This window comes from Nothobranchius furzeri, chromosome 10 (genome assembly GCF_043380555.1).
Source record: "Nothobranchius furzeri strain GRZ-AD chromosome 10, NfurGRZ-RIMD1, whole genome shotgun sequence".
NCBI classification, from domain to species: domain Eukaryota; kingdom Metazoa; phylum Chordata; class Actinopteri; order Cyprinodontiformes; family Nothobranchiidae; genus Nothobranchius; species Nothobranchius furzeri.
In genome coordinates this window covers 27,606,674-27,634,027 of record NC_091750.1, presented here as the reverse complement: position 1 = coordinate 27,634,027, position 27,354 = coordinate 27,606,674, and the positions used below count along the sequence as shown (strand labels likewise).

At 46.4% G+C, this 27,354-nt stretch overlaps 1 protein-coding gene across 3 annotated transcripts in view; it reads right to left on the bottom strand.

Moving 5' to 3' along the window:
• slc23a1 (solute carrier family 23 member 1) overlaps window positions 1-27,354 on the bottom strand; it is a 144,105-nt gene that overhangs the window by 65,579 nt on the left and 51,172 nt on the right. For all 3 annotated transcript variants that reach the window (XM_070555457.1, XM_070555456.1, XM_054731018.2), the window contains exons 4-5: window positions 11,082-11,170; window positions 10,944-11,011 (exon numbers count right to left, since the gene is read on the bottom strand). In XM_070555457.1, coding sequence (XP_070411558.1) covers window positions 10,944-11,011; window positions 11,082-11,170 — 157 coding nt within the window. The remainder of the gene's footprint in view (window positions 1-10,943; window positions 11,012-11,081; window positions 11,171-27,354) is intronic.

Here is a 27,354-nt window from a genome sequence, read left to right as displayed (position 1 = left end):
CCAGCCCACCCATTCTCACCTGTCACCTTGGCTGACATCTATAGGATGTCTCGGAGTGTCAAGAGATTCAGTCCTCGACCAGGTAAGTCATATCCAGTTGATACGTATCTCAGTGCCCTTCAACACCATTTTCAGAGGTCTCCTGGAATGACTCTCGAGGACAAGATCCTTCTGATAAGATTAACCTCATATGCAGTGGGTTCATTCATTGATCGACAGCAAGACGCGATTGCAAATGACTACGACCGGCTAGAAGGTGCTATTTGAAGAGAAAACACTTGTGATGCCAAAGAAGCTGGTTTTAAATTAGCTTTGTCAGTCAAACAAGGTCGTAATGAAGACCCACAAGCTTTCTACCTTCGCCTCTTTGACGTGTACTTTGGTTCAGAGTGTAAAAGGGGATTGAAGATGAAAAAGGCTTTAAAAAACTCTTCCTTGATAATTTGCATCCTCAGTATGGCCCATATATGGGTGCTGTAGACATTCGAGTCAAACCCATGGACAATTTCAGGAGGATGGCAAGTTATAGCTTCAGGCGGTTCAAAGAGTCAAGTAAGTCTAAGGATACCCCTTCGGTCCTGGCGGTGGAGGCAAACCCCTCCATGCTGCGACTCTAAGGAGCTACATCAGGAACTGGTAAAGGTAAGAACCGCAAACCTGGTTCTAAACCACAGGCCCAGAAGTCCTATAACAACTCCAGACCGCGAGGCTTTTCCAATAACAGGTCTCGGGGTTTCGCCGGACCTTGGGATCCACCACTGGCTGGTGGGGGACCCTAAGTCACCACGATTTGGTCGTGAGAAACATTGTGTCTGTTTTCGACAAAAGGGGGGTACATCATATTCCTCTAGGAGAGTTGTCCCGCTCAGGTGAGCGCCGGTCTTCCTCTGACCGATATTCTCCGCATCGTGGTCGCAGGGACTACTGTCCTGCCCCAAGCCTGAGAGCTGATTCTAGGAGCCAACATCCTGGAACTACTCGCGCCGAACTGAGTGCTGCACTTCAGGACCTGTTGAAAAATCCATCTGGGTGTGAGTCGGTTCTGTCCATCTCCTTGGCAAACCCTCCTCCATCTCCTGACCTTGCATGTGACTTGGTCATAGAAGCAGGTCCTGCAGAGGCGAAGCCTGACACAACGGTGCGTCCGATGACACCCATGACCTCGGCGAGGTCTGGTGCGGTCGCTTCCGTCAGAGCTGGTCCTCTAGCATCCAAAGCATCTGCCACCAAACCTGGCGAGCCTAAATCACCGATCAGTCTTCCACTAAGGTTTCTCTGCAATATAGTCCGTGATGATCCTGATGAGAAACCTCACATTCCGGTGACCCTGGATGGGGCACTTGACTGTGAGGGGATCTTGGACTCCGGTTCAGATTTCACCATCATGTTCAGCTCTCTCTGGGAGCATGTCCGCTTCACAGCGTCATGTCTTAGAACTCAAGCCATGCACCGTGCACATCCATCCTTGCTGTTCAGGCCAAATGACCTTGTCTAACGTGGTGTTCCTCAACTTCGCAGTGGGAGACATGTCTGTGAGCCATCCAGTTGTTGTAGCTGACGTTGAAGGATTTCTTTTCCTGTTGGGGGGGGGGGGGGGGGGGGACTGATCCAACGCTTTAAGGCTATCATTTCATTCGGTGATTGGACACTCCGAACTCGGCTGGCTCAACTGACGCCCTTGGCACCTCTTGAGGACCTCATTCCCTCTTTAGGGGTTGTTAACTCCGTCGGCGCTGACAGACTGACCAGCCAATCCAGTACCTCAGAGGTCAGTGACTTCCACAGTGTCTGCGTTGTCTCTTCAGCAGGACCAATTCACCCTGTGGTGGGACAACCACCTACTATAGGGGGAGTTGGCAGTTGCAGTGACACACCACCTGAGACTCCGCACCCTGCGGTGGGAACGCCACCTGCCATAGGGGGAGTTAATGGTGGCACTGAGACTCTGGCTGAAGCCCAGCACCTTGCAGTGGGGATTCCACCTGCCGAAGGACGGGCTGATGACATCACTGACCCTACTGCTCTACAGCTGGCATGGGTGACCTCTAGCCCTGAGGTTAGTGGCTCACCTACCAAAGGTGAGGTTGAATGGCGCCTTGTACCTCTGCTGGCTGACCGTGATCTCTCTGACTGCACCTGCGCATTGACCGAGGGCCCTCCAGAGCGCTCACCTGTGCCGAACTCTCGCAAGGCCGCGCCATTCTACAGTCTACAACGTTCTTGTTTTCCATTTCCAGATCTACCAAAACTCATTTTGTTAGTTGCATACATTGATCTGATATCGACCGCAGCAGAGATCCACTTTCAGCCTCTTCTAACGCGTCAATACGAACCTGAGCCATCTTCGGGTATCACGCTCCGAGACCGCCCAGGTCTGTTAATGACCAACTATCGTCCATTCACACAAAAGATTTTTGTTAAATGTGACCCTGCTATGGCGTGTACTGATAAAATGACGAATGCCTTCGGCAACCTGTCAGAAACCGGAGCCCACTGGACTAGTACCCTGACGCAGCATGCAGAAGCTGACATCCATCATCTGATCAAGATGATGTCACATACTAGTCCAGGCACTTAAATTCACAGTTTCCAACAATGATCTTTCCGGTATCAGCATTAGACCGAAGCATTTCCTAGAAGGATTCTTCTCACTAGCTGGTACAATTGACTCTCTTTTAAATTTTGGATTCTTTTCAGTCAACTCAATCGAGATTAACACAGTTCGTCGACACGTTGATGAGCTTAACAGAGAATATCCGGCTCTGCGTAAGCAGGTACTGCAGCAACAACGTGCTTTGAGACAGCTGGGCACATCTGAACATCATACTATGGTGGTACTCAACATTTTGCGTAAAACAATTTCCACTGTGAACGAATTGCGTTCCTTTGTGAATGTTGATTATGCTCATACACGGATGCTGACCACTTGCCTGTCCGACTATGGTCGGGACGTGAGCGCTTCGATTGACACCCTCCTCATGGGGAGGATCCCTCCGTACCTCGTGTCCCTAGCCATGGACCATGGTCTGCGATTGCTCGAGTGACATCCAAGGCCCCGATGGCCTTTCAGACTCACTTAGCTTTCTCGCTGGGCGGTGCAATCCCGTTAAGTGTCAGTCCAGATGCTAGAGAGCTAGCTTTCATCATCAACATACCTATAGTATCTTCAGATGACATGTATAGACTAAAAGATGTAGTAAATGTAGGTAATAGGGTTGACAACGTTCATGTCAAGTTACATACGCCTCCTGTCGTCACGTTCCACGAGGACACGCCGTACGTCCGGTTGGTTCTGGATCTGTGCGTGTGTTAGCTCACACGTGGCCTGCTTTTCTTGTGTCCAGGTACACCTTTTGTGCGTGGTGGTGCCACTGGTGTGTGTGGCATTGATGAGTTGTCAGGTGATTCTAAATGTCCTATGACTGTAACTCCACATTCCCATGTTGTTCACACTTCTGCTGTTGTTGGTGACCGTTGGTTGGTTAATACCCCTGTTCGTGAGGTGGATGTTTTCTATGAGCGTCATGCTGTGCCCACACGTGTTGTGATTCCGTCTCAAACCCTATGGGTAACAGTTCTACGTAGTACTGTGGTCCACGTAGGTGAGGTTTCTCTATATTACTTGGATCCTGGTGAGCTTAAGTCTGTTGTGGAGTTTTCTCCTTTTTATGATAACATCTCCTTTGCTCTTTCTCCAGCTACGGTGGATCGTGTTACGTTCAGTGGTCCGACCATGGTTCGAGTTTGTGCGGTGAACAGGGTGCTGCATGAGTTGTTGGCAGATCCTGGTCTCAGGTTTCATCCAGTGTCTTACTCCTGGTCCTCCACTGATTCTGTCGTGTTATTCACTGCATGCCTAAACCTTTGTTTGTCTTTGGGGTTGTCATTGCTCCTGTTCCATCACTTCTCCGCACAGTTGACCTCTTTAGAGGAGTCGGTCCGCAGCATCGGTGGCCGCCTATCTCGAGCTCTCGTACAAGTTGTTCGTGAAGCTCCGGCTGCCCAGATGCCTCCACCTGCAGCGGCCGGTCCTGTACCTCCACCTGCACCCCCTGCGCCTTCAGCTAGGCCTTCAACCTCGAAAGGGGGGTGATCTCTATTGCCCAGACTCGTCAGTCCTATAGTTCCCTGTTTCAGGTTACACAAGTTTGTGTTTTTGTGTGTGCATGGTTGTATTTCCTGTCTATACACAACGTGCAGACTTGGGGTGACTTGAGATGGTTATGCTGCGGGTTCCTGGAGTCAAATGATGGTTAAGTATAAAGGGAGTATTCCACAAAATGTTGTGTTTATCTAAATTCCATTTTTAATTTTTTTCCACTAATCTATTATTCCTTATGGGGTATATTCACATATAGGTTTGATTACTAACAATACTGATTTGCATTTTAGGGTTTCTTTTTCTTTATCTTAATAGTAATTACATTATTGATTCTTTTAAAGATATATTCACAGATACAGGCTTGCATTATTTCATTACAGCTGATTTATTTTCGTCATTTCTATTATAATCCATTTTATCTTGATTTTTACCAGTTATGGGCTACAGTTATTTTGCCCTTCTGTTTGATAAAATAATCGCTCCAATGCGTTGATTTTCCCTTACATTTATTACAGGGTTAGATTGATTTTGCAACACTTTTCCAGTACACGTAGTTTCCTGCATTCCATTTCTCTCACCTGAACACATAATTTACTTCACATAGCACATATAGGGTTCACATAATTGCTTCACATGGCACATATAGAGTCAGTTACTTACAGAGTTACGAGATTATAAAAGTAACTAATTACCAAGAAAAATAACTACTTAGTTCCTTTTTTCATTAAAGAATGCAAGAAAAATGGGTTCCCCTCTTATTTAAACTTACTTAATTTACTATAAATTACTACAATAGTGAAATATAAATGACTAATGACTGGAACATAATAAAATGTACGTCCAAATGTTTTCATTAACCTGAATAATTTAAATAAAAAAACAATGTACAAGAGGAACTACTAACAGGAACATTACACTAATCTAGACTATTAAAAGGTCACATGTGTAATATTTAACAAGACCTCAATCAGCTAAAATTTAAAACTGCAAATAGAAACACCTGTAAATGTTCCTGAGCCTTTAAATGGTCTCTCAGTCTAGTTAAATTACAGAAATAAAATTCATTTTGTACATTTTTTTTATTTTTCCAGCTTCACATAATTGTATGTTTTAGTAGCATTTCTGTTACTGGTAATCTAGTAATGGTTAAATAAATAAATAAAATCCTTTAAAATGACACTAGAAGAGGCACAAGCCTGATGGAGGACTCACATTTACTAACTTGGGTCAGACCCAACCACAGAAGAGCTGAAGCTGGGTGGTAAACACGCACAGGTAGTTCTAACAACACCTGAGCTCCATGACGTCTGAGACTGATGCATCAGTGTTACAGCGGGTCTAAAGACATGATCAGAAACAGGTTACAGCTGGATGATCTAGGAAGGTAGAAGATCAGGACGTCTGAGCGGTGAACAGGTGAGCGGACCTTCGGGACGTCCCGCTGTCACGCTAAGAAGGACACGGCTGCAGATCCACACCTGCAGCCGTAAACTATTCATCACGTCTTCCTCGTTCTTCACGGCCGTGATGCTCTTGGATGAAAACATCTACCTCTTTAGCTCCTGATCAGCTGATGACAGCTTCAACACACCGCGCTGCTTAACGCACGCATTTCCTTATCAGTAACAGAAACGACGTTTTGATAAAAGAAGATGGTAATTAATTAGATTGCTCGTTACTGATAATTATATATATTTTTTAGTAACGCGGTTATTTTAAACTGCGCTATTCGCATCACTTCTCTGTTGTGTCTATAGCATGCAGCGACTGAGACAGTGAGAACACTGAGGGTCTCCGCCCACCCGGCCAATCATCATCGTGTTTGTAAGTGCGTTACCGACACCTCTCTCTCCCTGGCTGCAGCTGAAGTGTGGCGGTCAGAAAGCCTCACACTGTTGCTCAACGTTCCACAAGCACATAGTAACGCACAACCTTCCATCCCCAGTAACGGGAATGGCGTTGCAACAGTGGGAAAAGTAATTAATTAGATTATTCCATTACCTATAAAAGAACGCCGTTATACTTAAACGCCGTTATTCCCAACACTGCTTGTAAGCAAGGCGCCTGGCCTCGCAAGACATCGCCTCGCAAGGCAAGGTGCCTTGACATTGAGAAACACCCAATGACTGAGTGACGTGAACGGGAGGTGATTTCCGTATATAGTAGCGGTTGGTGACATAAGTGGGGAATGATGGGAATCCCGGCAAGGGGCTGCTGGGAGTTGTGGTCCTAGGTGGATGCCGGTTAGCTGGAAGAGGATGGCCTGGAGGCTGAGACCCTGACAATTTGGTGTTGCGGCTCCCCTGTTCTACCACTAGATGCTGTTCGTACGCATGGTCAGGGCTGTTCTTTTATTTAGGAACATTTCTACACACAAATTGGTACAAATTGGCATATACAACACAATGCTTAAAATCGGTCCTATGCATGAAATAAGCACATATCTGTTAGTAAGTATGGTTAATAAATGAGGGCCCAGGGTTGGGAAACATGGACTTAACATGGAGGCACTGCCTCTGATATTTGCTGATGATACACGTTTTATATTCTCACATTTATATATATGATCTGGTATAAGAAGCAAATGTAGAGTTGTCTAATAATTCAGATTGGTTCAAAGTTAATTAAATGTCACTAATATAAAAAAACTATTATTTTTTGAACAAAAAACAAAAGTTATAGTACAGAACACGATTATTTGTTTATTGAGAATATCAATATTGCCCTAGTGCCATGATTTCAATCAGTAGGTAATTAACAGCCCCTCCCTGGGCTGCCAACTTACCGTGGTGGAAGGGTTCAAGGGTCCCAATGATTACGCAAAGCCCAAAGAGGAAACATGGGTCCCCCTTCCCATAAGGCTCCCCACTCGTGAGAGGGGCCAAAGAGGTCAGGTGCAGTGTGTGACAGGTGGTAGCCAAAAGCAAGGACCTTGTCAGTCTCAGCTAGAGAAGCTTGCTTTTGGCACGTAGAATGTCACCTCTCTTGTTGGGAAGGAGGGTGTGCGTTGGTGTGTGAGGTTGAGAGGTTCTGACTAGATATAGTCTAACTCACCCATTGACATATATACTGGACAATTCATGCCCATAGGCTCGAATTATACATTATTTTCCCAAATGGGAGGTTCCCACCACTGCCATTTTGACTGTGTCACAAGTCCTGTCATGCCCAGACAATCTTAAACTGGGAAAAGAGGTGGAGCTGAGGGTGGGGCTTTTACGTTTGGAACAGGGTTGGAACAAATGAACCAGTGTAGCTACTAGCTAACTTAGCTAACCCAAGAAGCTAAGAAGGGTTCTTTGGACCGGGGTATCCAAACCGCATGGCAGACTGGCTCCCGTGTGAGGCTGTAGTCATGCTGGTCACCTGTGGAGATCTAATTTGGACTGGCACAGTTAAATTACAAGCGGAGCCTCAGACTGCTGCGATTGTAGCCGGTCGCTGTGGCCTTTTACATCAGCTCTTGCTCCATGGTCAGAGATACGTGGGACACTGTCTACATACCATCCTGAAGCTAACAAATGTTTTCACGGCATTTTCAGCAAGAAAAACGCAGTAGAGCAACTCCATAGTAAAGGCACCTCCGGCCTGCTTAGCAACAAAATCATAACTACGTCAGCCGACCAAAGAAATTGGGCTTCACTTGTCCACAAAAAAGATCTGCATGTCCGCCATCGTTGATGCTCCTTTCTGCGGGGCAGCTGGAGATCAGCAGGACAGTAGCAACATACTAACCCGAAGCTAACAAAGAAACTGCTTGGATGGTCTGCTAGTAACCACAGCTTGCCCTTTTGTCTGACTAATTCCATGATTAACATCCAAACACGAACTTACAGACAAAACTAACGTTCAGAGAGTTGAAATGGCCGAACATCTATTAACGTGAGGCTGAAGCTGAGGCCTTTCCCCGGAGCAAGTTCTGAGGTCACGTAGATGCTCATTAATTATTCAGATTTTCAAGCATTAAATTCCACTTGAACAGAAGAGTTACAAAAAATGCACGCCACTCAGAGTTGTCATGAATGTAAACTAAATCTATTAAACCTAAAATGGTTTTTTGAACCAGGCTGTAAACATGTTCATTTCTGCTGTGAAATTGGCATTTTTAACATGGGAGTCAATGAGGATTTGCTAACTTCAGCTGTCAGCCCCTAGCCGATGAGAGCGGAACTGCATTTTTGCCACTTCTGTGTTGGTTTCAAATTTATTGGAGAATTATAGTGACTTGGACTCACCATGGCTCTGGCTGCGGAACCAGTTTCCTTGAGAGGGGTTGGACACTCTACCACTCTGGAGTTGCTCCCACTGAGAGGCGCCGAGCAGGGATGGGCTTACTAGTAGGGTGACCAGATGTTGCGCTTTGTGCGGGACAGTCCCGCATTTTCATTACTTTTCACATGTCCCGCAATTGAGACTCGTGTCCCGCATTACTGACAGTTTCCCATTTCGAGTTTCAATCTTATAGAAGAAACTGTGGAGAAATCTGCCTGTTGCTGTCAGTCAAACAGTGGCGGGACTTTATCGCAGATCCGGAGCGTGTGTGGAGCGCGCCCAAACCACCAAAACAAGCGTGAGTGAGCACGGAGGAGAAAATGCTGTGAACTCGTGAATTAAACGTGTTCAGAGATACTCGACAGGGTCTTTGTTGTTTCTGAGTCTTTTTTCATGTCTCGTGCGGAGTCTGATATGAAAAGGTCAAAGGCAGGTTTTCCAGTAATTAGACAGGTCCATGATAAACACAATGGAGGCTCTAACAGACAAGGTGCTGCGGTTTCAGATACCGGCGTACATGCTGAGCCCCTTAAAGCACAGTGAAGAAATAATGAGAATAAATGGAAGCTTTCATCACTTAATCTCAGAAATTTGAAGCAAAAACTAACTCTAAGAAACTATTATTAGATTAGATCTGAATTTTTTAGAGACTAGAATTTCATGTTTATTCTCTCACCTAAAATTAGAAGAGATTTGTTGTCATGTTAAAAAAAATTGTTTCTGAATTATGAAAAAATAGCAAGAAAGTGTAAATATTTTTCAAAGAGTTGATGATTTTTGTGGAAAATTAATTAAAAGCAAGCATAAATAGATCTAAAAATATATTACTGGTACTTTTACTGTCATTCGGTTGTGGAAAACATTCAGTGAAAACTCTGAAAAGCTGCTTAAAACTGCATTTTTTTTAATATTGTGGTCATCATTTTATTTTTAAAATGATCAGAGCCACTACAGAAGGCCCAAAGAAACTGAGTTATGGTAACGTGAAAGGAACAGTGAAATAGTAAAGCTTTTGCTAAATGCTTGTTCATGTTGAGTTCAAATAAAATATATACAAGAAATATATGATGATAATAAGAATATTAATTAGATGTATATGTAACGGTGATGTTAGGGCTAAAAGGCAGAATATACGTTTTGTTTGTTTGTCTTTTTCCCATTACATTAGAACTTCACGTTGTCCCACATTGAGTATCTGGTCACCCTACATACTAGTTGCCCCCCATCTTGGTGCCTGTACGTTGGGGTTTACCCCCATGAACGAGAGGGTAGCCTCCCTCCGTGTAAGTGTGGGGGGATGGGTCCTTACTGTAGTTTGTGCTTATGCATGAAACTACAGTTCAGACTACCCACCATTTTCAGAGTCCTTGGAGAGCACTCCTTCTGGTGACTCCCTCGTTCTGCTGGGGGACTTTAACTTTCACGTGGTCATCAACAGTGAGACCTGAAGAGGAGTGGTTGGGTGGAACGGCCCCCCTTATCTGAATTTGAGCAGTGTTTTTTTTTTCATTGGACTTCTGTGCTTGTCATTGATTGTCCATAATGAACACCATGTTCAGCTGTCCATGTGTGCTCTTGGTACCAAGATACCTTAGGTAGCAGTTTGATGATCGACTTTGTTGTCATTTCGTCTGATCTGCAGCTGCATGTCTTGGACACTTGGGTGAAGAGAGGGGCGGAGCTGTCAACTGACAACTACCTGGTAGTGAATTGACTTCGAGGATGCTGGTCACAACAGGCAGGTCCAAACGTATTGTGAGGGTCTGCCGGGAACATGTGGTAATGTCTCTTGTTGGAAGGAACTTCAATTCCCAGCTTCGATAAAACTTCCAAAATGTTCCTGGGGTGGGGGGTGGGGGGCATTGAGTTCAAATGGGCACTGTTCGATGCCTCCGATGTTGAGGAGGCCTGGCCTGGCAGACCGACAGATTGGCACTGAGGCAGTGATTGAAAGTACCAACCCTAACCATTCAATTTTTAAAGGGGCAACGGTGATGAATTTACAGGAAGCAGCGTCCTGACCAATCACAAGCTTGCAGTCTCTGTCACTTTCGACAGATTAAAATTTTAGGCATGCCTCTGTCATCCTCGGTGAGCCTGTTGGAGAGCCTTTGTACCACTACGTGTCAGTACCGACACAGATGGAGAAATAAAAATTGGGCTTTAATCAAGTGTGTTGGAGCAGAGAAACAACTAAAATGTGATGGATACCAGTCCTCCAGAACCAGGATTAAAACCCACCAAACTAGACTCAGCGGCAAGAAGAAAGAGCAAACACAGAGACTGCTACAGCTGGAGGATTTCCTGTCTACCACAGTTACTAAAAGAAAGGGCGGAGGAGGACTTTTATTAAGGAGGCTAGCGGCTCTGAGCCGTAACATGTCAAATTGGCAGGTGAGAGGCTGAGCCAGCTGGAGGTGAAAAATGTTGTATTAGGTGTTACTTGCGCTTTAAGGGTAAAGGTTAGTTCAGGGTTTGTTACCACGCTGATGATTTTACAGCGGTTTCTAACCTGAAAACATCCCTCTACTCACATACAGTACCCCCAAGCTCACACAGATGATTGTACCTCTCTGATACGAGGCTGCCAGATATGAGAGGTGTTCAGGGGAAGACTCCAGTTTCCATAAATCTCATCTAGAGATAATAAAGAAGCCATGTTGTTTAGTTACAAAGACAAAATGTGATCAAAACTAAAAAGAGTTACCTTCATTGGGACACTTCCAACGATCCAGACCAAGGATCGCCTGAGCAGGAATCAGGAAAGCAAATGCACTGGCCTGAAACAGAGGAAGTCTGGAAACACATTCACACTTGTCAGCCTTGTTTGACACTCTCAGGGGTTTTACACCAAACTATTTCCAGAGCTAGTTCGTTGCTGGTGCCAGAGCTAGTGCTTTACTGGTTCTGAACTGGTTTCTTCAAGAACCGATTCCTTTTACAGACTTCAGGCTTTGTCAATGCTGTCATTGCATCATCAAAAATATTAAGACAAAGATGTATACACCCACAAAGCATGTCATCCTTGATTTCTGATTCACAACATATAAAATTAAACTGTAGGAACTGTAAATAAAAATAATTATCATCTCACTCTGCGAGAGGTCCTTCCAAGCTCTCTCTACCAGAGACCTATGAGCTTGAGGGTTCTGTGCAGTATCTTAACTGCACTTTTATGGACTGAGATGACTGATTTTTTTCCTGGGATCTGATTTAGTCACTCCTCCATTTTAAGGGTTACGGCCCCGAGTGCCCCAATGACTATGGGCACCACCAATGCCCTAAATGTTGGGAAAATTCGTCCGCAAATGGTTACTGGCAGTCCAAGTGGAATGTGGCTCAGGTGGTCGCGGAGGTAAATACCCGGGAGTTGGAGGAGTTTGGTGAGACCATGTAGAAAGATATTCGTATGGTTTTGATGAGATTCTGGTCCACCATCCTGAGCCTCAGGAGGGGTGTTATGCTACCAACACTGTTTATGCTGGGGATGGTGTGCTGCTGACCTTGACTTGGGATGTTGTCGATCAATGGGCAGAGTACTTTGGAGACCTCCTCAATCCCACAGGTACAACTTGCAGTGAGGAAGTAGAGTCCAGGGACTTTGGGTTGGGCTCTCCAATCTGTGGTGCTGAGGTCACTGAAGTAGTCAAAAAGCTCCTCTATGGCAAGGCTCCAGGGGTGGATCAGATCTGCCTGGAGTTCCTTAAGGCTCTGGATGTTGTAGGGATGTGTTGGCTGACGTGGTTCTGCAATATCACATGGACATTGGGGGCATTTCAAATAGATATATAATAAACCAAAGAAGTGCAGTTGGTTTTTTGGATCATATTGGTCCTCCTGAATCCAAGGTTCGACTATCTAATTGACCCCTTCTCCAGAAGCCCTGAATAGACCTTACCACAGAGGAAGCGTGATCCCCCTGTAAATGGAACACACCGTGGAGTTCCACTTTTCATCACCACATCCCTCACCGATGGTGTCCCACAAGGTTCTGTGCCGGGGCCCTACTGTTCCTCCTCTATCTGTGTCCTCTTCAGCACATCCTTAGCTCCTTAACCCTCGGGGGTCCAGGGTGTAATTTGCCGTTTTTGGCTAATTTTGGTTTTACTTTTGTATTTTCTAAGAAAAACAATAAATATTGCCTTATGGGGTATCATTTTTTTCAGGACAACCTGGACTATCTGAATGTATACTTATTTTATTAATTTGGCAACAATGTACATGCATTTAGGAGTGGGGCGTGGCTGTCTCACGCCGCGGAGATCGAGATCTGATAGCTGCGCGGTGCTGCCCACTCCTCTTGTTGGATCTCCGAGGAGCTGCATCTCTGCCTTCATCCTCTACCTCATCATGACCCAACTCTTCTATGAGGAAGGATGGATCTGCCACATCGTCATCAACATCCTCGCTATTTGCCTCAGACTCCGGCAGCGAGTCTCGGTCCACTTCCTCTGCTTCCAGTTCAAAAAACAGCCGTACTATCTGAACTGCCTGGTGAACATTTATCCTTCTCATCATCCTTTATATAAGCCTAATAAATGCCTACTAAACTGCAGAGACAATGTATCTGTCCGGATCGCTCCAAAATATGAAGTTTACCATCAATATCTGTCTAATTGTTTGTTGTTACTCCATTCACGCCACTCCTTTCCCCGCGAAGCGGCTCCTTTTTGCGCACATCTTGTTACTCGTGCAGCCTTCCTCTCTCTCTCAGCTACATAATGATACTTTTTATCAATTGAATATGTGAGACTTCCACCAACAGCAAAAGGATCTCATGTTTTTGTGGGGTTTTATGTTCACAAGCTCATTCCCTCTCACGGATTACTAAACTGCTGTTTTGACAAGTTATCAGATTGTCTAAAAATAGGTCGTTTTTTTTAGTTTAGTATAACTCCGCTTTTACGTTGCCTATAAAAGAAATTAAAAAAATGGGTTGTAGTTTATAATCTCCTTTTTAAAGCTGAATTGAAACCGAAACTCAGGGAGGCGGAGTCTTGCTGCCACAACGTCCCAAATCAGACCTGTTCAAAAGACGCGGATACACGTCCATGGACCCCAGAGGGTTAAAGGATTCTCCTACCATTTTTACGCAGATGACATACAACTATACATCTCCTTTAAGACCCATGAGATGTCTAAGCTGCAGCTGTTACACTCCTGCTTAGACTCTATGAAAACCTGGATCGTGGGAACTTTCTACACCTGAATGAAGAGAAGACTGAGATCCTCATCTCAGCCCCAGACAAGTTGGTTCCCAAAGTTAAAGACTCTCTTGGTCAGCTTGCTTCTCACACCAAACCCTCTGTCAGGAATCTTGGTGTGACCTTTGACCCAGCTCTCACCCTGGATTCTCATGTCAGTTCTCTTGTTTGCTCTTCCTTCTTCCATCTCAGGAACATTGCTAAGCTGAGTCCCATTCTGTCCCTCTCTGAATTTGAGACAGTTCTCCACACCTTCATCTCCTCACACTTAAGCTTGGTTTATGCTTGACGCATTCACTTTCCGCTTGGTGATGCGGCTCACGGATGGAACGCGCTTCACAACTTGCAGCGTTTATGGTTCATGCGGCTCGTCTCTGCGGTGAGCCAATATTCTCCCAAACTGTAGGGGGCAGCATGGAGCTATACACGGCATGCATCCAACACTACACCATAGTAGAAGTAAAAACTGTTGTTTACAACATGGCATTCTAGCATTTTTAACAGCATCCTCGTCTTTTCCGACAGTGCGAGCTATTTCGCTCCAAGAATTATTAACAACATGTTGATCACGGTGATCTCTGAGAGCTGAATCATACAAATGTCTCTATTTACGAACCTCTGCCATACTAGTTCTTGCCGGTACGCCATGTTTTTCCACGTCCGACCGTCCGCGTGGTTAGAAAATTTCCTAGGTGCGCGTTGCGGAAATTTTGGGCCGTGCGGAGACGCGGTGGAGGGGCGTGGTTGTTAAAATGACGCAACTTTTCCACGCGGAGCCGTGCGGACCTCGCGGACGCGTCAAGCATAAACCAACCTTTAGACTACTGCAACTCTCTTTTTACGTGTCTGAGCAAAACCTCCCTGAACCATCTACAGGTGGTTCAGAACGCCTGTGCTCAGCTTCTGACCAAGTCCTCCAAACACACCCACATCACCCCACTTCTCCTCCAGCTCAGTTGGCTGCCAGTCAACTTCAGGGTTCATTTCAAGATCCTGGTTCTGGTCTATAGGGCCTTACATTGACAAGCACCATCATACATTGGTGATTTTCTTAGTCCCTACACCCCCAGCAGGTCCCTGAGGTCCAGTGACCAAAGCTTGCTGGTTGTGCAGCACCAGGCTAAAGGTCAAAGCTGACCGATCATCTGCTGCTGTGGCCCCCAGACTCTGGACCTCTCTCCCCCTGAGCCTGAGATCAGTGGACTCAGTGATCTAAATCAAAAAGCAGCTGAAAACTCATCTGTTTAAGCTAGCTTTTGTGTAGCCTTCGTCACCACCCTTTCCTTATTCTGCCCTTTATTCCGCCTTTCTCACGATCTACTAATTTCACTATTTCCTATTCATTTACTCTCTCTCTTTCATTGCATAATTGTTTTCATCACAATTTTTCTTTTTAAACATGTTTTTATTCATTTTTTCAAATCTTTTTTTTATACTTTTTTATGTGAGAGGGAGGCAAAACAACCAGGGCTGCGTAACAAGCATTCCACTCGATACACACTGCAATCTTCATGCAAACAAAGCAAAATAAAAACATGCACGATTATTTACACCAACTGCTAATATGGCTGCTCCCCTTCGCGTATGCGGCTTTCCACAGCCGACCTTCTAGCCGATACAGACCCTCTTTATAAAAGTAACTCACAGTGAAAATGTTAGGAGTTTCATAAAATAAGGAAATATAAGTCTAATTAAATAATTAACTGAACTAAAATGCTTTCTGTTCAAAGGAAGCAAATGATTATTAAACTGCTGATTTTCTTCCTTTTCAATTCATCAGCACACGCTTACCTGTTATGTCTCATGAGAAGGGCTCACAGATTGATCAATGCACATTTACACACACACACACACACACACACACACACACACACACACACACACACACACACACACACACACACACACACACACACACACACACACACACACACAGAGCATACAGCCCCAGCCTTTCAAAACAACGATATGAAAACTAAAAGAATCCCTTACCCGTAAAATATAATCCTCCATGCACCCAGTATACAGCTCCGACACGCTGCCCCACCTGTCTCTCAGGACGCCAGGTAAGTGCTCTTGCGCAGCTGGACACAATTAGAGCTTTTAAAGAGTCGGCATAATTACACGGGGAGGAGGAGCGCAGCACTGGCAGCGCTCTTTTACATAGTGAACAAATGGCTATCTGTCACACTAGCATCACGATATTGTACAGATTACTATCGTGTACCAGACAGTTAACATAGTATCGATCAGTTAATATAATATTAATACTAATGAGCGTCTGTCAGCTGTCTCATAGTCGTTAATATCCGTTCACCTAACGTAGTTTAGCTTTGAAAGAGAGAGAGAGAGAGAGACGCCTGTCCTCCGGTTCTGGAGCTCATGCGGGCTTCTGTGAGCTGGATCCGACCCAGACACCAGCAAACCAGTATATTTGGGATTTTTAAAAGCTTCCTGGGTTTCATCCTGAGGAAATATGGCCTGGGCTATCATATTTATGCAGATGATTGCCAGATCTACCTGGCTTTGAACAAACCAGGCTCCCTCTCTCTTCTGGACCAATGTTTGGCTGGAGTGAGGGTTTGGCTTGCCAACAATTTCCTTAAGCTAAATGTTTCTAAGTCTGAGGCACTTCTGATGGCCCTAACAAAACCACACACATATCTTCTGATTTGGCCACTCTCCCTTATGACCTCAAGCAGTGTGTTACCAACCTGGGGGTGAAACTGGATACATACTTTTCCATGGGCCCTCAGATTAACGCAGTGGTCAGATCGTGTTTTTATCAGCTGCGCAGACTAGTCCGCTTAAAACCGATCCTGAAATGAGCACACCTGGAATATGTAATTCATGCTTTTATCATCTCCCGACTGGATTATGCAAATTTCATTTTAATTGGTTTACCTGCCTCCGCTCTTAACAGGCTTCAGGTTGTACAGAACGCGGCAGCCAGGTTTTTAACAAACACCCCTAGAAGAGACCATATCACACCTGTACTGGCGCAGCTCCACTGGCTACCCGTAAACTTCAGAGTCAAGTTTAAAATCCTGACTTTTGCTTTTAAGGCCCTGAACGGTCTGGCTCCAGATTACATTTCGGATCTTGTCACTCGTTATGTGCCAAACCGGGCGTTGAGGTCTGCTGCTTCGCGTTCTAACAATGAAATACAAAACGCGGGGGCAGCGTGCTTTTGTCTATGCTGCTCCGACACTCTGGAATGCTCTTCCTCTTTCAGTGAGGCTGGCACCATCCCTCCTCCGGTTCAAGTCACTGCTTAAGGCTCACTTTTACGACCAGGGATTTTTAAATCCCTGACTTTTATTATTTTATTATGTGTCTTTTTATTGACCGTGATTATCTGCCTTGTTGTGTATTTTATTGTTGACCGTGTTTTGTTTTATAATTTGTGTTTTTACTTTTTATTCTGTACAGCACTTTGGTTGGCTGCCATGCCGTTTTTAAAATGTGCTTCATAAATAAATGGTATGGTATGGTATGGTATGGTATGGTATGGTATGGTATGGTATGATATAGATCTGTGACGGTTCTGATCTGGTTCTGACGCAGAAACCAGCTCGACTGGCCCACCAAGCCACACATCTCTTCTGGTGTTCGGTTCTGACTGTGATCTGAGCTACAGAAATCCACATTTAATTTAACCCCACCATGGGTCTCCGGAGCCCAGCGTGGACCTCCCTGACCCGGTACCGACCAATGTGGGCTACAGAAGTCCATCTTTTCAGCTGCACAAAATGCCCTCAGGCACAAAGATAAAGGCGTTGTTTCTCTTACCTGGAAACCCGTGGACTCAATGTCCAGACAGGCTGGAGTTGGTACAGCCTTCACACACTATAGTTTATCAACATGAACACAATCCAACACTAGTAATCACACACACACTGACTGGATCACATGACCTCTCTACCCTAAAACTACCCACTCTCCACACTGAGCTGAGGCAGCCTAGCTTCTAACTCCCTTTGGTTACGTCAGAGGTTCACATTTAGAAACATGAGAAAGGCCACTTTTTTCTAGAAAACTCTGCTGTTATGGATTTAAAACCAAATGTCCACAATAAGCTTTTCTAATAGTATTTTTGGACAGTATTTTATATGAATTAGAAAAAAAATACCTGCAATTTGCTCTTTAAAGTACCATCTTTGCAAAAATAGTTGAATTAACCCTTACTGGTGTGGACCCATATAGACACTAAAAGTGTTGAAATCAACTGACAGTGTTCATTTGAGCATGCTGAATTTGCTGTGCAGTGTTAAACATCAAAGCTGCCAACTCTCATGCACTGAACATGAGAGACATGCATTTGACCCTCTTCACACGCTCTCACGCCACACCTCCAATCTCTCACGCTAAACCAGCGCCTGCACTCCCCAAACATGCATCACGCATAGTGTGTAGGGGCTTATGAAAAAAACAGATGATATTAATTATAGCATTAGCAACACAGTAAAATGAGCAGTGTTAATGCAACACTAAGAGTCAATTTCAACACTGAGCCAGGTTACATTTGGTCGTGCCCTGTAGAGTGTAAAAATCACACTTATCTCAGTTACATTTTCAGTCAATTCTACTCTGACTAGAGTTAAATTTTGTTTTAGAGTAAGCCTGCATTAACACTCACAATTGTTAATATACTTTTACTCTAGCCAAAAACTAACACCCTCAGTGTTATTTAAATATGACACTGCAACTTGTTAAGTATTTTTCAAAATCAACACTTGGTAAGTGTAAAATCTATGTAACACTAAACTGAATGAAATAACTCTAATCAGTGTTAGCTACTAATCAAACCAGTGTTACAAAATCTTTCTAATCATAAATCTATTGTTAATCATATTTTTTTAAATTCACAATAACTTAGCATATTTACTTTGAATATGTCAATTATACACAACAAAAAACATGGCTAAAACATTTGTAAAGAAAAAAACAAACCATTGTCCTCAATATCTTCAGTTTAATTGAACGGAGCATAAAACATGCTTTACATTTTTAATTTCTTTACACAGGTAATAACTATTTATAAAACCTGTTAACTTCGCTGAAAATTAACAAGCTGAGGAAATGTTTAAAAACTCTGCAGATCTTCAGTGCCAACAAAATCTTTACAATTTGATTTAAAAACCACTAGAGGATTAGGACCACTTAAGAAAAATTAAAAGTATTCTGACCTTAATCTCAGAATTCTTATTTTATTCTCAAAATAAATTCTTACTCTATTCTCAGAATTCTAACTTTTTTAATTCCGGAATTAAAGTCAGAATACTGTTTAATTTTTCTTCAGGGGTCCTAATCCTCCTCCATACTTATGGAACTAGGATTGGGACAATATTCAGCGTAACTTGTACCAAGTTTTGTAACTTCGAACATGTTTCATCACATGTAACTTTGGATTCGTAACTTGTAACTTTGGATTCGTAACTTGTAATTCTCAATTCGTACTTGTATTCTTGTTTTGTAACAGGAACATTGTATTTTGTACATGCATTTTTTATTTTGTAAAATTAAACTTTTATTTTGTACATTCACTACTCATTTTGTAACATCAAACATTCATTCAGAAACATGAAACTTTTGTTTTGTAACTAGCAGACTTCCTAATTGAAAAAAATCAATGTACAAGTTTGAAATCAAAACTCTCAAAACACATTTCATTCTACAGGTACAAACCAAAATCCTACAGTGTTACAGTTCTATTTCGTCTAGTCTTAGCCCTTAAGCTAGCTGCTATTGGAAGGGTGATCTCAGCATCAGCCAATCATGAAGAGCTTAAATGTACGCCCACCACGTGGGCACCCCTTGTGGGTTATATAAGTGGAGCGACACCACTGCTCGCCTCCGTTTTCTCTTCACGCCAAGCTTAAGAGCTTCTTTTAAGAGCAATTATACAAGAAAAATCTACTCACAGACCATGTCCAGCGACGCCAGGACCTGCCCGGCCTGCCAGACGGGCTCCATCTCCAGCGGCGACCTGCACGCCAAGTGTGAGGTCTGTCTCGGGGCTCACCACGCTGGCCTGGCCTTGACCCCCAGGCCTCGTGCCCATTTTGTACCGCTCTGCCCGTGGCTGAAAAGGTCCGCTGGGTCGAGTACTTCACCCCCTCCACCGACGAGGAAATTCCGGTGGCTGGCACGTACTCGCTGGACAAGGCGTTACGGTTCTTCAACGTCGGCCAGGAGCCGGCTGGCTCCTACCGATTGGACGATGTCATCGACAGCGAGGAGTACGACGAAGCTGGCTGCCATAGCCCTTTTTCCCTCCTGTGCAACACAGAGGTCGAGAAGCCTCGTGAGGAGTACGACGAGGCTGGCTGCCGCAGCCATTATTCCCTCCTGTACAACACGGGGGTCGACCACGAGGCTGGCTGCCATAGCCCTTTTTCCCTCCAGTACAACACGGAGGTCGACGAGCCTCGTGAGGAGCACGACGAGGCTGGCTATCATAAGCCCTTTTTCCCTCCTGTACAACACGGAGGTCGACGAGCCTCGTGAGGAACACGACGAGGCTGGCTACCATAAGCCCTTTTTCCCTCCTGTACAACACGGAGGTCGACCACGAGGCTGGCTGCCATAGCCCTTTTTCCCTCCTGTACAACACGGAGGTCGACGAGCCTCGTGAGGAGTACGACGAGGCTGGCTGCCGCAGCCATTATTCCCTCCTGTACAACACGGAGGTCGACGAGCCTCGCTCAGCGGGTCCTTCTGCCCAGTGGTTTCTCGCTCCTCCCTGCCAGCAGTTAGAGCACTGCTGCAGGAGCTGCCCGCCATCTTCTCCGCGGCTGCGACCCGCAAGGGGCTAGCCGTTCCAGAACCGGCTCCCCTGAGGCAGATGAATTGGCGGGAATTTTCGGGGCAACACAGACGCGCTGTCCAGACCCCGTCTGGCCGCGCTTCCCCGCTGCCGTGAGCTGCTGGTCCGCCGCCTTCTCCTAGCCTGCCAGGCTCGAGGTGCCAATTTCCACATATGCGCCCATTACCAAGGTCGAGGGCTTCTCCAACCAGGGCTGGCCATCCGTTCCTCCACTGGAGCCGGACTTGGCCTCGCTGTGTGGCGTCAAGAACCACCTCACTGGACCGCAAGCAGTTCCCGCTAAGCATGACCAGCTGCTGAGGCGGCTCGCCGATCGCGCACACCAGTGCGCCTTCCAGACCGGCGCTGCAGGAAATAACATCGCCTTCTCGCCTTTGGCGTTTCCAAAATGGTGGAGGAGCTTGACTCTCCTGTCGAGTCAAAAACCATCATTACTAAAACTGCTGATGCCATCCTCAATCTGTGCGCTGCTGTACTCACCGGTTCTGCTCGCATTGCTGCCTGGCAGACCCTTATCCAGTGGCCTTGTGGCTCACGGCCCTGCCCTCCATTCCTGAACACCTGCACAGGGAGATGCTGGAAGGCCACATCACCTCTGACGTTCTGTTTGGTCCCCATCTTACGAGCGTCATCTAGAGGGCTCAGCGGCTGAACTTTCAGCCACGGTGCGAGACCTGGTCCACTCTCTGTCAGCCTCGCACTCCGGCCGTTCCCCCAGAGGATGGGACGAACGGCGCGGAAACTCCATGCGCCCAGCTGCACGGCCCGCCCCGCGGAGCCGGCCTCCCGCTGAGGCGGGACCAGGGAGTTGGCGGCCAACGGTTCCGAACGAGCCAGCAGACACATCCTTAGCAGTCACAGGAACCTCGCCAAAAACAACCATGAAAATGACTCGTTGGGGGGAATGTGTGTGCTTATGGCTGCAATGTTAACTCTGTGAATGATTTTGGTTTTGAAATAAATCCCAAAAAACGTCACATCGAGAGCACAATCCTACAGTCCTCTGCAGAACCTTCTGCCGAATCCTCACACATGATGTTCCCCGCACCAAGCACTGCAGCACATCTGCATGTTCACACAGTCGGACTCGGTCATGTTACACGGTTAGCTGTTAGGGTGCGCTCCATTTGCGCACCGCCCCCAGCCTACGGCCAGGCCCGACTCATCCCGCTTCCCCCACAATGTTGGGTGGGAAGGGATGTCATGGCGCTTTCGCGACCATGCGCAAAGCACGCACATTGCGTGGATCCATCCGCTGGCACTTTGACGTTCCCGTGCACGGGCCCGGCTCCCACTCGTCCTTCATGGACTCCACGCTCTGCGGTGCGGATCAGCCTCTTCCAGCTGTTTCACACTCGCCCTTTCGAGCACAGCCCTCCATGGGTCGCTCCCAGTTCTCTGGTACGAGCGACGGCGGTAAGGGCGCGAAACCAATCCTCAGACGTTGCTCACGTGACCTCGAGCACACGTCCGCTGTCAGAACGCGTGCACGAATGCCTCCCTTTCGGCTACTCGCTAGCCCAGCGCACTTTCTCCAAATGTCTGGAGACAGCGCTGCAGCCACTGCGCACGGCGGAAACGAGGGTTTTATTTTACCGGGACGATCTGCTCCGATGCGCCCGGTCTGAGGACGAGGCGTCAGAGCAAACCAGGAGGTTAACAGAGCATCTGTCAACCCTGGGGTTTTCTATAAACTGGGGGAAGAACTCCATCCTTCCATCCCAGTCGATTATGTTTCTCGGGGTGGAGCTGAACGCCTCTCTAATTAGAGCATGTTCGTCGCCGGTGAGAGCGGCAGATCTCACCACGGTGATCTCCTGCGTGCAACCCCGCAAGATCGTGAGAGCCCTGTTAGTCATGAGACTTCTGGGCATGTTGGCTGCAGCCCACTCGGTGGTGCTGCTGGGGTTGTTGCACTCGAGGCGCCTGCAAAGTTGGTTCATCTGCCTCCGGGTACACCCGATACGTCAGAAGAGACGTATGTTGAGGGTTCCCCCTCAGTGGGCGGGGACCTCGCTCACTGGGGGAACCCCTGCATCCCCTCACACGGGATTCCCATCGGACGTCCTGCGTCACACGTATCTGTGTTTACGGATGCGTCACTGTCTGGGGTGGAGGGCACGTGCTTGTTCCATACGGCGGCAGATCGCTGGCCCTCCCACACGCACGAGCACATAAATGTGTTGGAGCTTATGACAGTGAGGAATGTGTTCATGCACTTCGCTGCCCTTCTCGATGGCCGTCATGTCGAAGTTCACACAGACAGCCAGGTGGCGGCAGCCTACATAAATCGCCAAGGGGGAGTTCGATCCCTCCCACTATTACGCGTAGCCACAGGTTTACTGTGTTGGGCACATGTCCACCTGCTGTGCCACCTACATTCCGGGGATCCTGAATGTAGCGGCAGACATCCTGTCGAGAAGGGGTCCCCGCGACTCCGACTGGCGTCTGCATCCCGCGCTGATATCACAGATCTGGATAAGGTTCGGGGAACCGTGTGGATCTGTTCACGGCTCGCGAAAACGCTCAGTGTCGCCTGTGGTTTCCCCTGAGTCTCCGGGACCAAACCTCGCTCGGAGCGGACGCCTTCTCACACCAGCCCGGGCTTCGAACGCTCCTTTATGCGTTTCCACCAGTCCCTCTGATTCCCCGTCTCCTGGACCGAGTTCGGTCAGAACAGCTCTCGGTAATTCTGGTGGCTCCCAGACGCCTGTCCGCGTCATGGTTTCCGGATCAGCAAGCGCTACTGTCCGGCTCCCCGTGGAGACTCCCGCGAAGGGAGGACGCCCCTCCCCAGGCGGATGGGATAATCAGACATCCTCCGGAAATAAGCCATCGGCTGTGGGTCTGGCCGCTGAGCAGTTTCGATTAGGGGTTTCTGGGCTGCCGCATGATGTGGTCACCACGATTCAGAGTGCGCGGGCGCCCTCTACCGTTGCGTCTTACGCTGCTAAATGGGCAGCTTTCCAGAACTGGGGCACAGAGCGGAATGTTCAAGCACTCTCCTGCCAGCTGGCGGATGTCCTATCGTTTCTGCAGATACTGATGGACAGGGGCCTCGCATTCAGCACTATTAAAACATATGCTGCAGCTATCTCATCCTGTCACCAGGGTTTTGGTGATAGGTCTGTTTTCAATCATCCCCTCACAAAACGTTTTCTAAAAGGTGTCAGAAGGAACAGACCTGTGTCCCGTCCGCTAATTCCCCAGTGGGATCTAACGGTGGTTCTGCGTGGCTTATCTGAAGCCCCATTTGAGCCCTTGGACCAGGTCTCACTCAAGTTCCTGTCACTTACAACTGCCTTGCTGCTGGCACTGGCATCAGTCACGAGAGTGAGCGACCAAACCGCCCTCTCCGTGGCTCCCGCATGCCTCAGGATCCGGGCAGATGGCGGGTCTGCTGTTTTCTGCCCCAACCCAGCCTTTGTGCCCAAAAAACATTAATACTTCCTTCAAATCCAGGTCAATTTCATTGGCTGGACTTTTTCCTCCTCCCCATAATTCTGAGGAGAAGGCGGCTTCCCATCTTCTCTACCCGGTGCGCGCGCTCGCACGATATGTGTCACGCACTTCAGGGATTCGCCGCTCACAAATCATGTTTGTGCACTACAGGGAGTCTTCCCTTGGGCAAGCGCTGTTGGCCCAGCGCCTTTGACTCTGGCTATGTGACGCCATTTCACTCGCTTACACATCATCGGGGATGGATCCTCCTGAGACACTCAGGGCTCACTCAGCCAGAGGGATTTCCTCTTCTGTGGCGCCCCACAGTGGTGTGTCAATGGAAGCCATTTGTCAGGCTGCTTCATGGGCTTCACCCTGTTCCTTTACTCGTTATTATTTACGAGATGTGTCTTCAGGATCCATCACTCGTTCAGTGCTTGGACCTCAGCAGGCTGAGTGAACGCATTATGGCACCTCATCAGCCCTGCTTGAATGAATTTCATCCTCTTGTGGATGATATTTTTAGTGGTGGCCCCACTCTTCTCTCTGGCTGCCTCAGCCTTTTAAGCCCTGGGCTGAGGCTGAGCTACCCCCACTAAAAGGAGACATGTTGGGTGTGTCCATTGGTTGAGCTAACCAGTGTGGCGTAAACCCATCCAGCTGCGCATTATTCCAATAGCAGCTAGCTTAAGGGCTAAGACTAGACGAAATAGAATGTTGGTTACGTATTGTAACCCCAGATTCTATGAGTCTAGTCGCAGCCCTTAAGCCACTTGGCCACACTGGTTCTGTTAGGACTAAGAGCCATCGGAGGCGAGCAGTGGAGTCGCTCCACTTATATAACCCACAAGAGGTGCCCACGTGATGGGCGTACATTTAAGCTCTTCATGATTGGCTGATGCTGAGATCACCCTTCCAATAGCAGCTAGCTTAAGGGCTGCGACTAGACTCATAGAATCTGGGGTTACAATACGTAACCAACGATCTTTTGTCTCGATTCTAGCGTCAGTGGGAGGAACTTGGGTGGAACCAATGAGAGCACGAGTCTTAGCTACCAATCACGTTTCTCGAATTCCTGTCCAATCATTGGGAGAGGAGGGCAGAGCTGTAGAGGCGACACTCCGAATGTCCGAATCCACAGGAAGGGTGCTTATGAGTACGGATCCTCGCCAGTCTAGCAAGGCCGGGTCCTTGAAGACCGCTAAAACCGGAAGTCAGCGGCTCTGAACTCGGACAGTCTAGCCTTCACCTCTACGCTGACCCGTAGGTCCTGTCACAGCCGTGGCGGCAGCTACATGCAAAGGAAAAATGCTAAAGCTAGCGAAAATCGAGCAGGAATATTAAGGAGCTACAGCAGCTTCACGTCCATCAGCAGCGTTTGTTCACAAACGTTTTCAGGTAAAGTAACTTTGTTTATTCTAGAAACTTTCAGGACTTACATGTTAACTTTAGATGGTTTCATGTATGTTTTAAGCTACATAATGAACTTGTTAAACATACACAACACATTACTACAGAGTATTATCATGTAGGTAATTAATATAAACCAAATGCATTATAAATGTTGAATGCAGTAGGATGTTTTGTAATGTAAATTGGACCGTAGAACTTATTTTGCATCAAATGAGGGTAAAACGTTTTAAAAACAGGCTTTTTAATAAAATGAACTGCCTAATAATGATTAGATCTGTCTTAAAAATGTAAATTCTCTGTAGTTTTCCCTGCTGCTTTTCTTTAAACTGAACAGAACCAGTGTACTGCAGGTTATATGTTTGTTTTACATTTTTCTATAAAAAAACAAACAAATTCTTATTTAATCTATTACAGGTCAGCATGCACTGTGCTGCACATCTGCCTCTGTGCTGGTGAAGCTGTGGGTCTGGAAGATGAGCATGAGGAAGATGTGTGTGGAGGAGGTCAGTGGTGCTCTGTCCTGCAGGAGGTACCAGCAGACCACCACTACTGTTAACAGACAAGTCATTCACAGAGACGTAACAGCCGTCGTCTGAGCCAGCCCAGCAGGCCCTGTAGATGGACGATGGAGTGGACAGTGAGAGGAAGCGTCCCAAAGCTCTCTGCAGACCGTCTTGTATGATGTTCCTCTGACCAGAAACGTCCAGCCACGGGTCTGCTCCAGCCCTCCGTCCACGTCTGGATCCTCCTGCAGCAGATCCAGCTGCACTGTTAAAGACTTCCTGCTCACTCAGTTTAAATAAATGATCCAGGAAGAGTCACTCAGGTTAATCCTGCTTTAACCGTACATAACTGGTCCATACTGGTTCTGATCTGTAAATAAGTGTAACGTATTATAAATAATCTTGTCTCCTTACCATCTTTTCATTTTCTGTTCATGTAACATGTTAAAAAAAACATCTGTAATAATAAAACTGGTGATAAAATCAATGACCAGAAAGAGTTATCAGTTAGTATTTTTAATAAACGTGTTCAAATATCAAACAGCTAAATAACATTAACATGATGACAGTAGAAGGCCTCTCTCCCGGGATGACCACCAGGTAAAGCCTCTCCTGACCCTGGACACCTGCAGTCCTACAGAGAAAATCAGACTACAGGTGACAAAAAGGCAATAAACACATTTTTACATTTATCCACATGAGAAGATAAAACTTTTATTCTTCACACAAACTTTTTACTTCATTAAAACGTGTCAGCTGTGTAAATCCCTGAATGTAAAACTACTTTTCACAGCAGAACTTCTGTGGTTGTGTGGGTAAACAGCTTCACTCTTCACCTCTAAGCTTAATAAAAACGCTTCTTTGCTCCGTTGTCCTTAAAACAAATGACATGTTTTAATAACTGGGACCTGCGAAACAAACTGGTTCTGGCTGATTTCTGCCTAAAATGTAATTTAAAGAACAAATATACAAATGAAATATGTCTATAAACTGAACCGCTTTAAGCTTTTTAGGTTTCTACGGCTAGTTTTTAACAAACTTACGTTTAAAACTTCGTAGCTCTCCCCATTTTCTCTCCCTGTTGAAAATCCACAGCTGGCGCACAAAGCATGCTGGGATAGCCTTGTTCTGTGAGGATACAACAGACCCGTCCTCGAAATATGGGCGGAGCGAGGACGCATTTGAGGACGCGAGAATGAGTATTCTTGGAATTCGGACAGTACTCGTCGCTGCGCTGTGACGTCATCGCACTCTTAAAAGCATCCTTCCCGTGGATTCGGACACACCCAGTGGCTCTAATCATCTTCCGTACGAAGTTGAAATAAATAAATAAAAGGTAGTGTACAAAAAGTCTCAATATTAATAACAACACCCCCCACCCCCGCACACGCTCTAAAACATTCGGCAAATTGTGCCCTCCCAACCCCATGACCCCGTCTCACTCTTTGAAATGTTCAAAACTTGGCAGCCCTGAAACATTCAAGAGTTAAGTTCACTTATAAATCAACTTTATGAATTAAGGAATCTTTAACTCTTATCACTGTTTCATGCCAGGACGCTACTAGCCTAGTAGCTAGGCTAACATGCCTC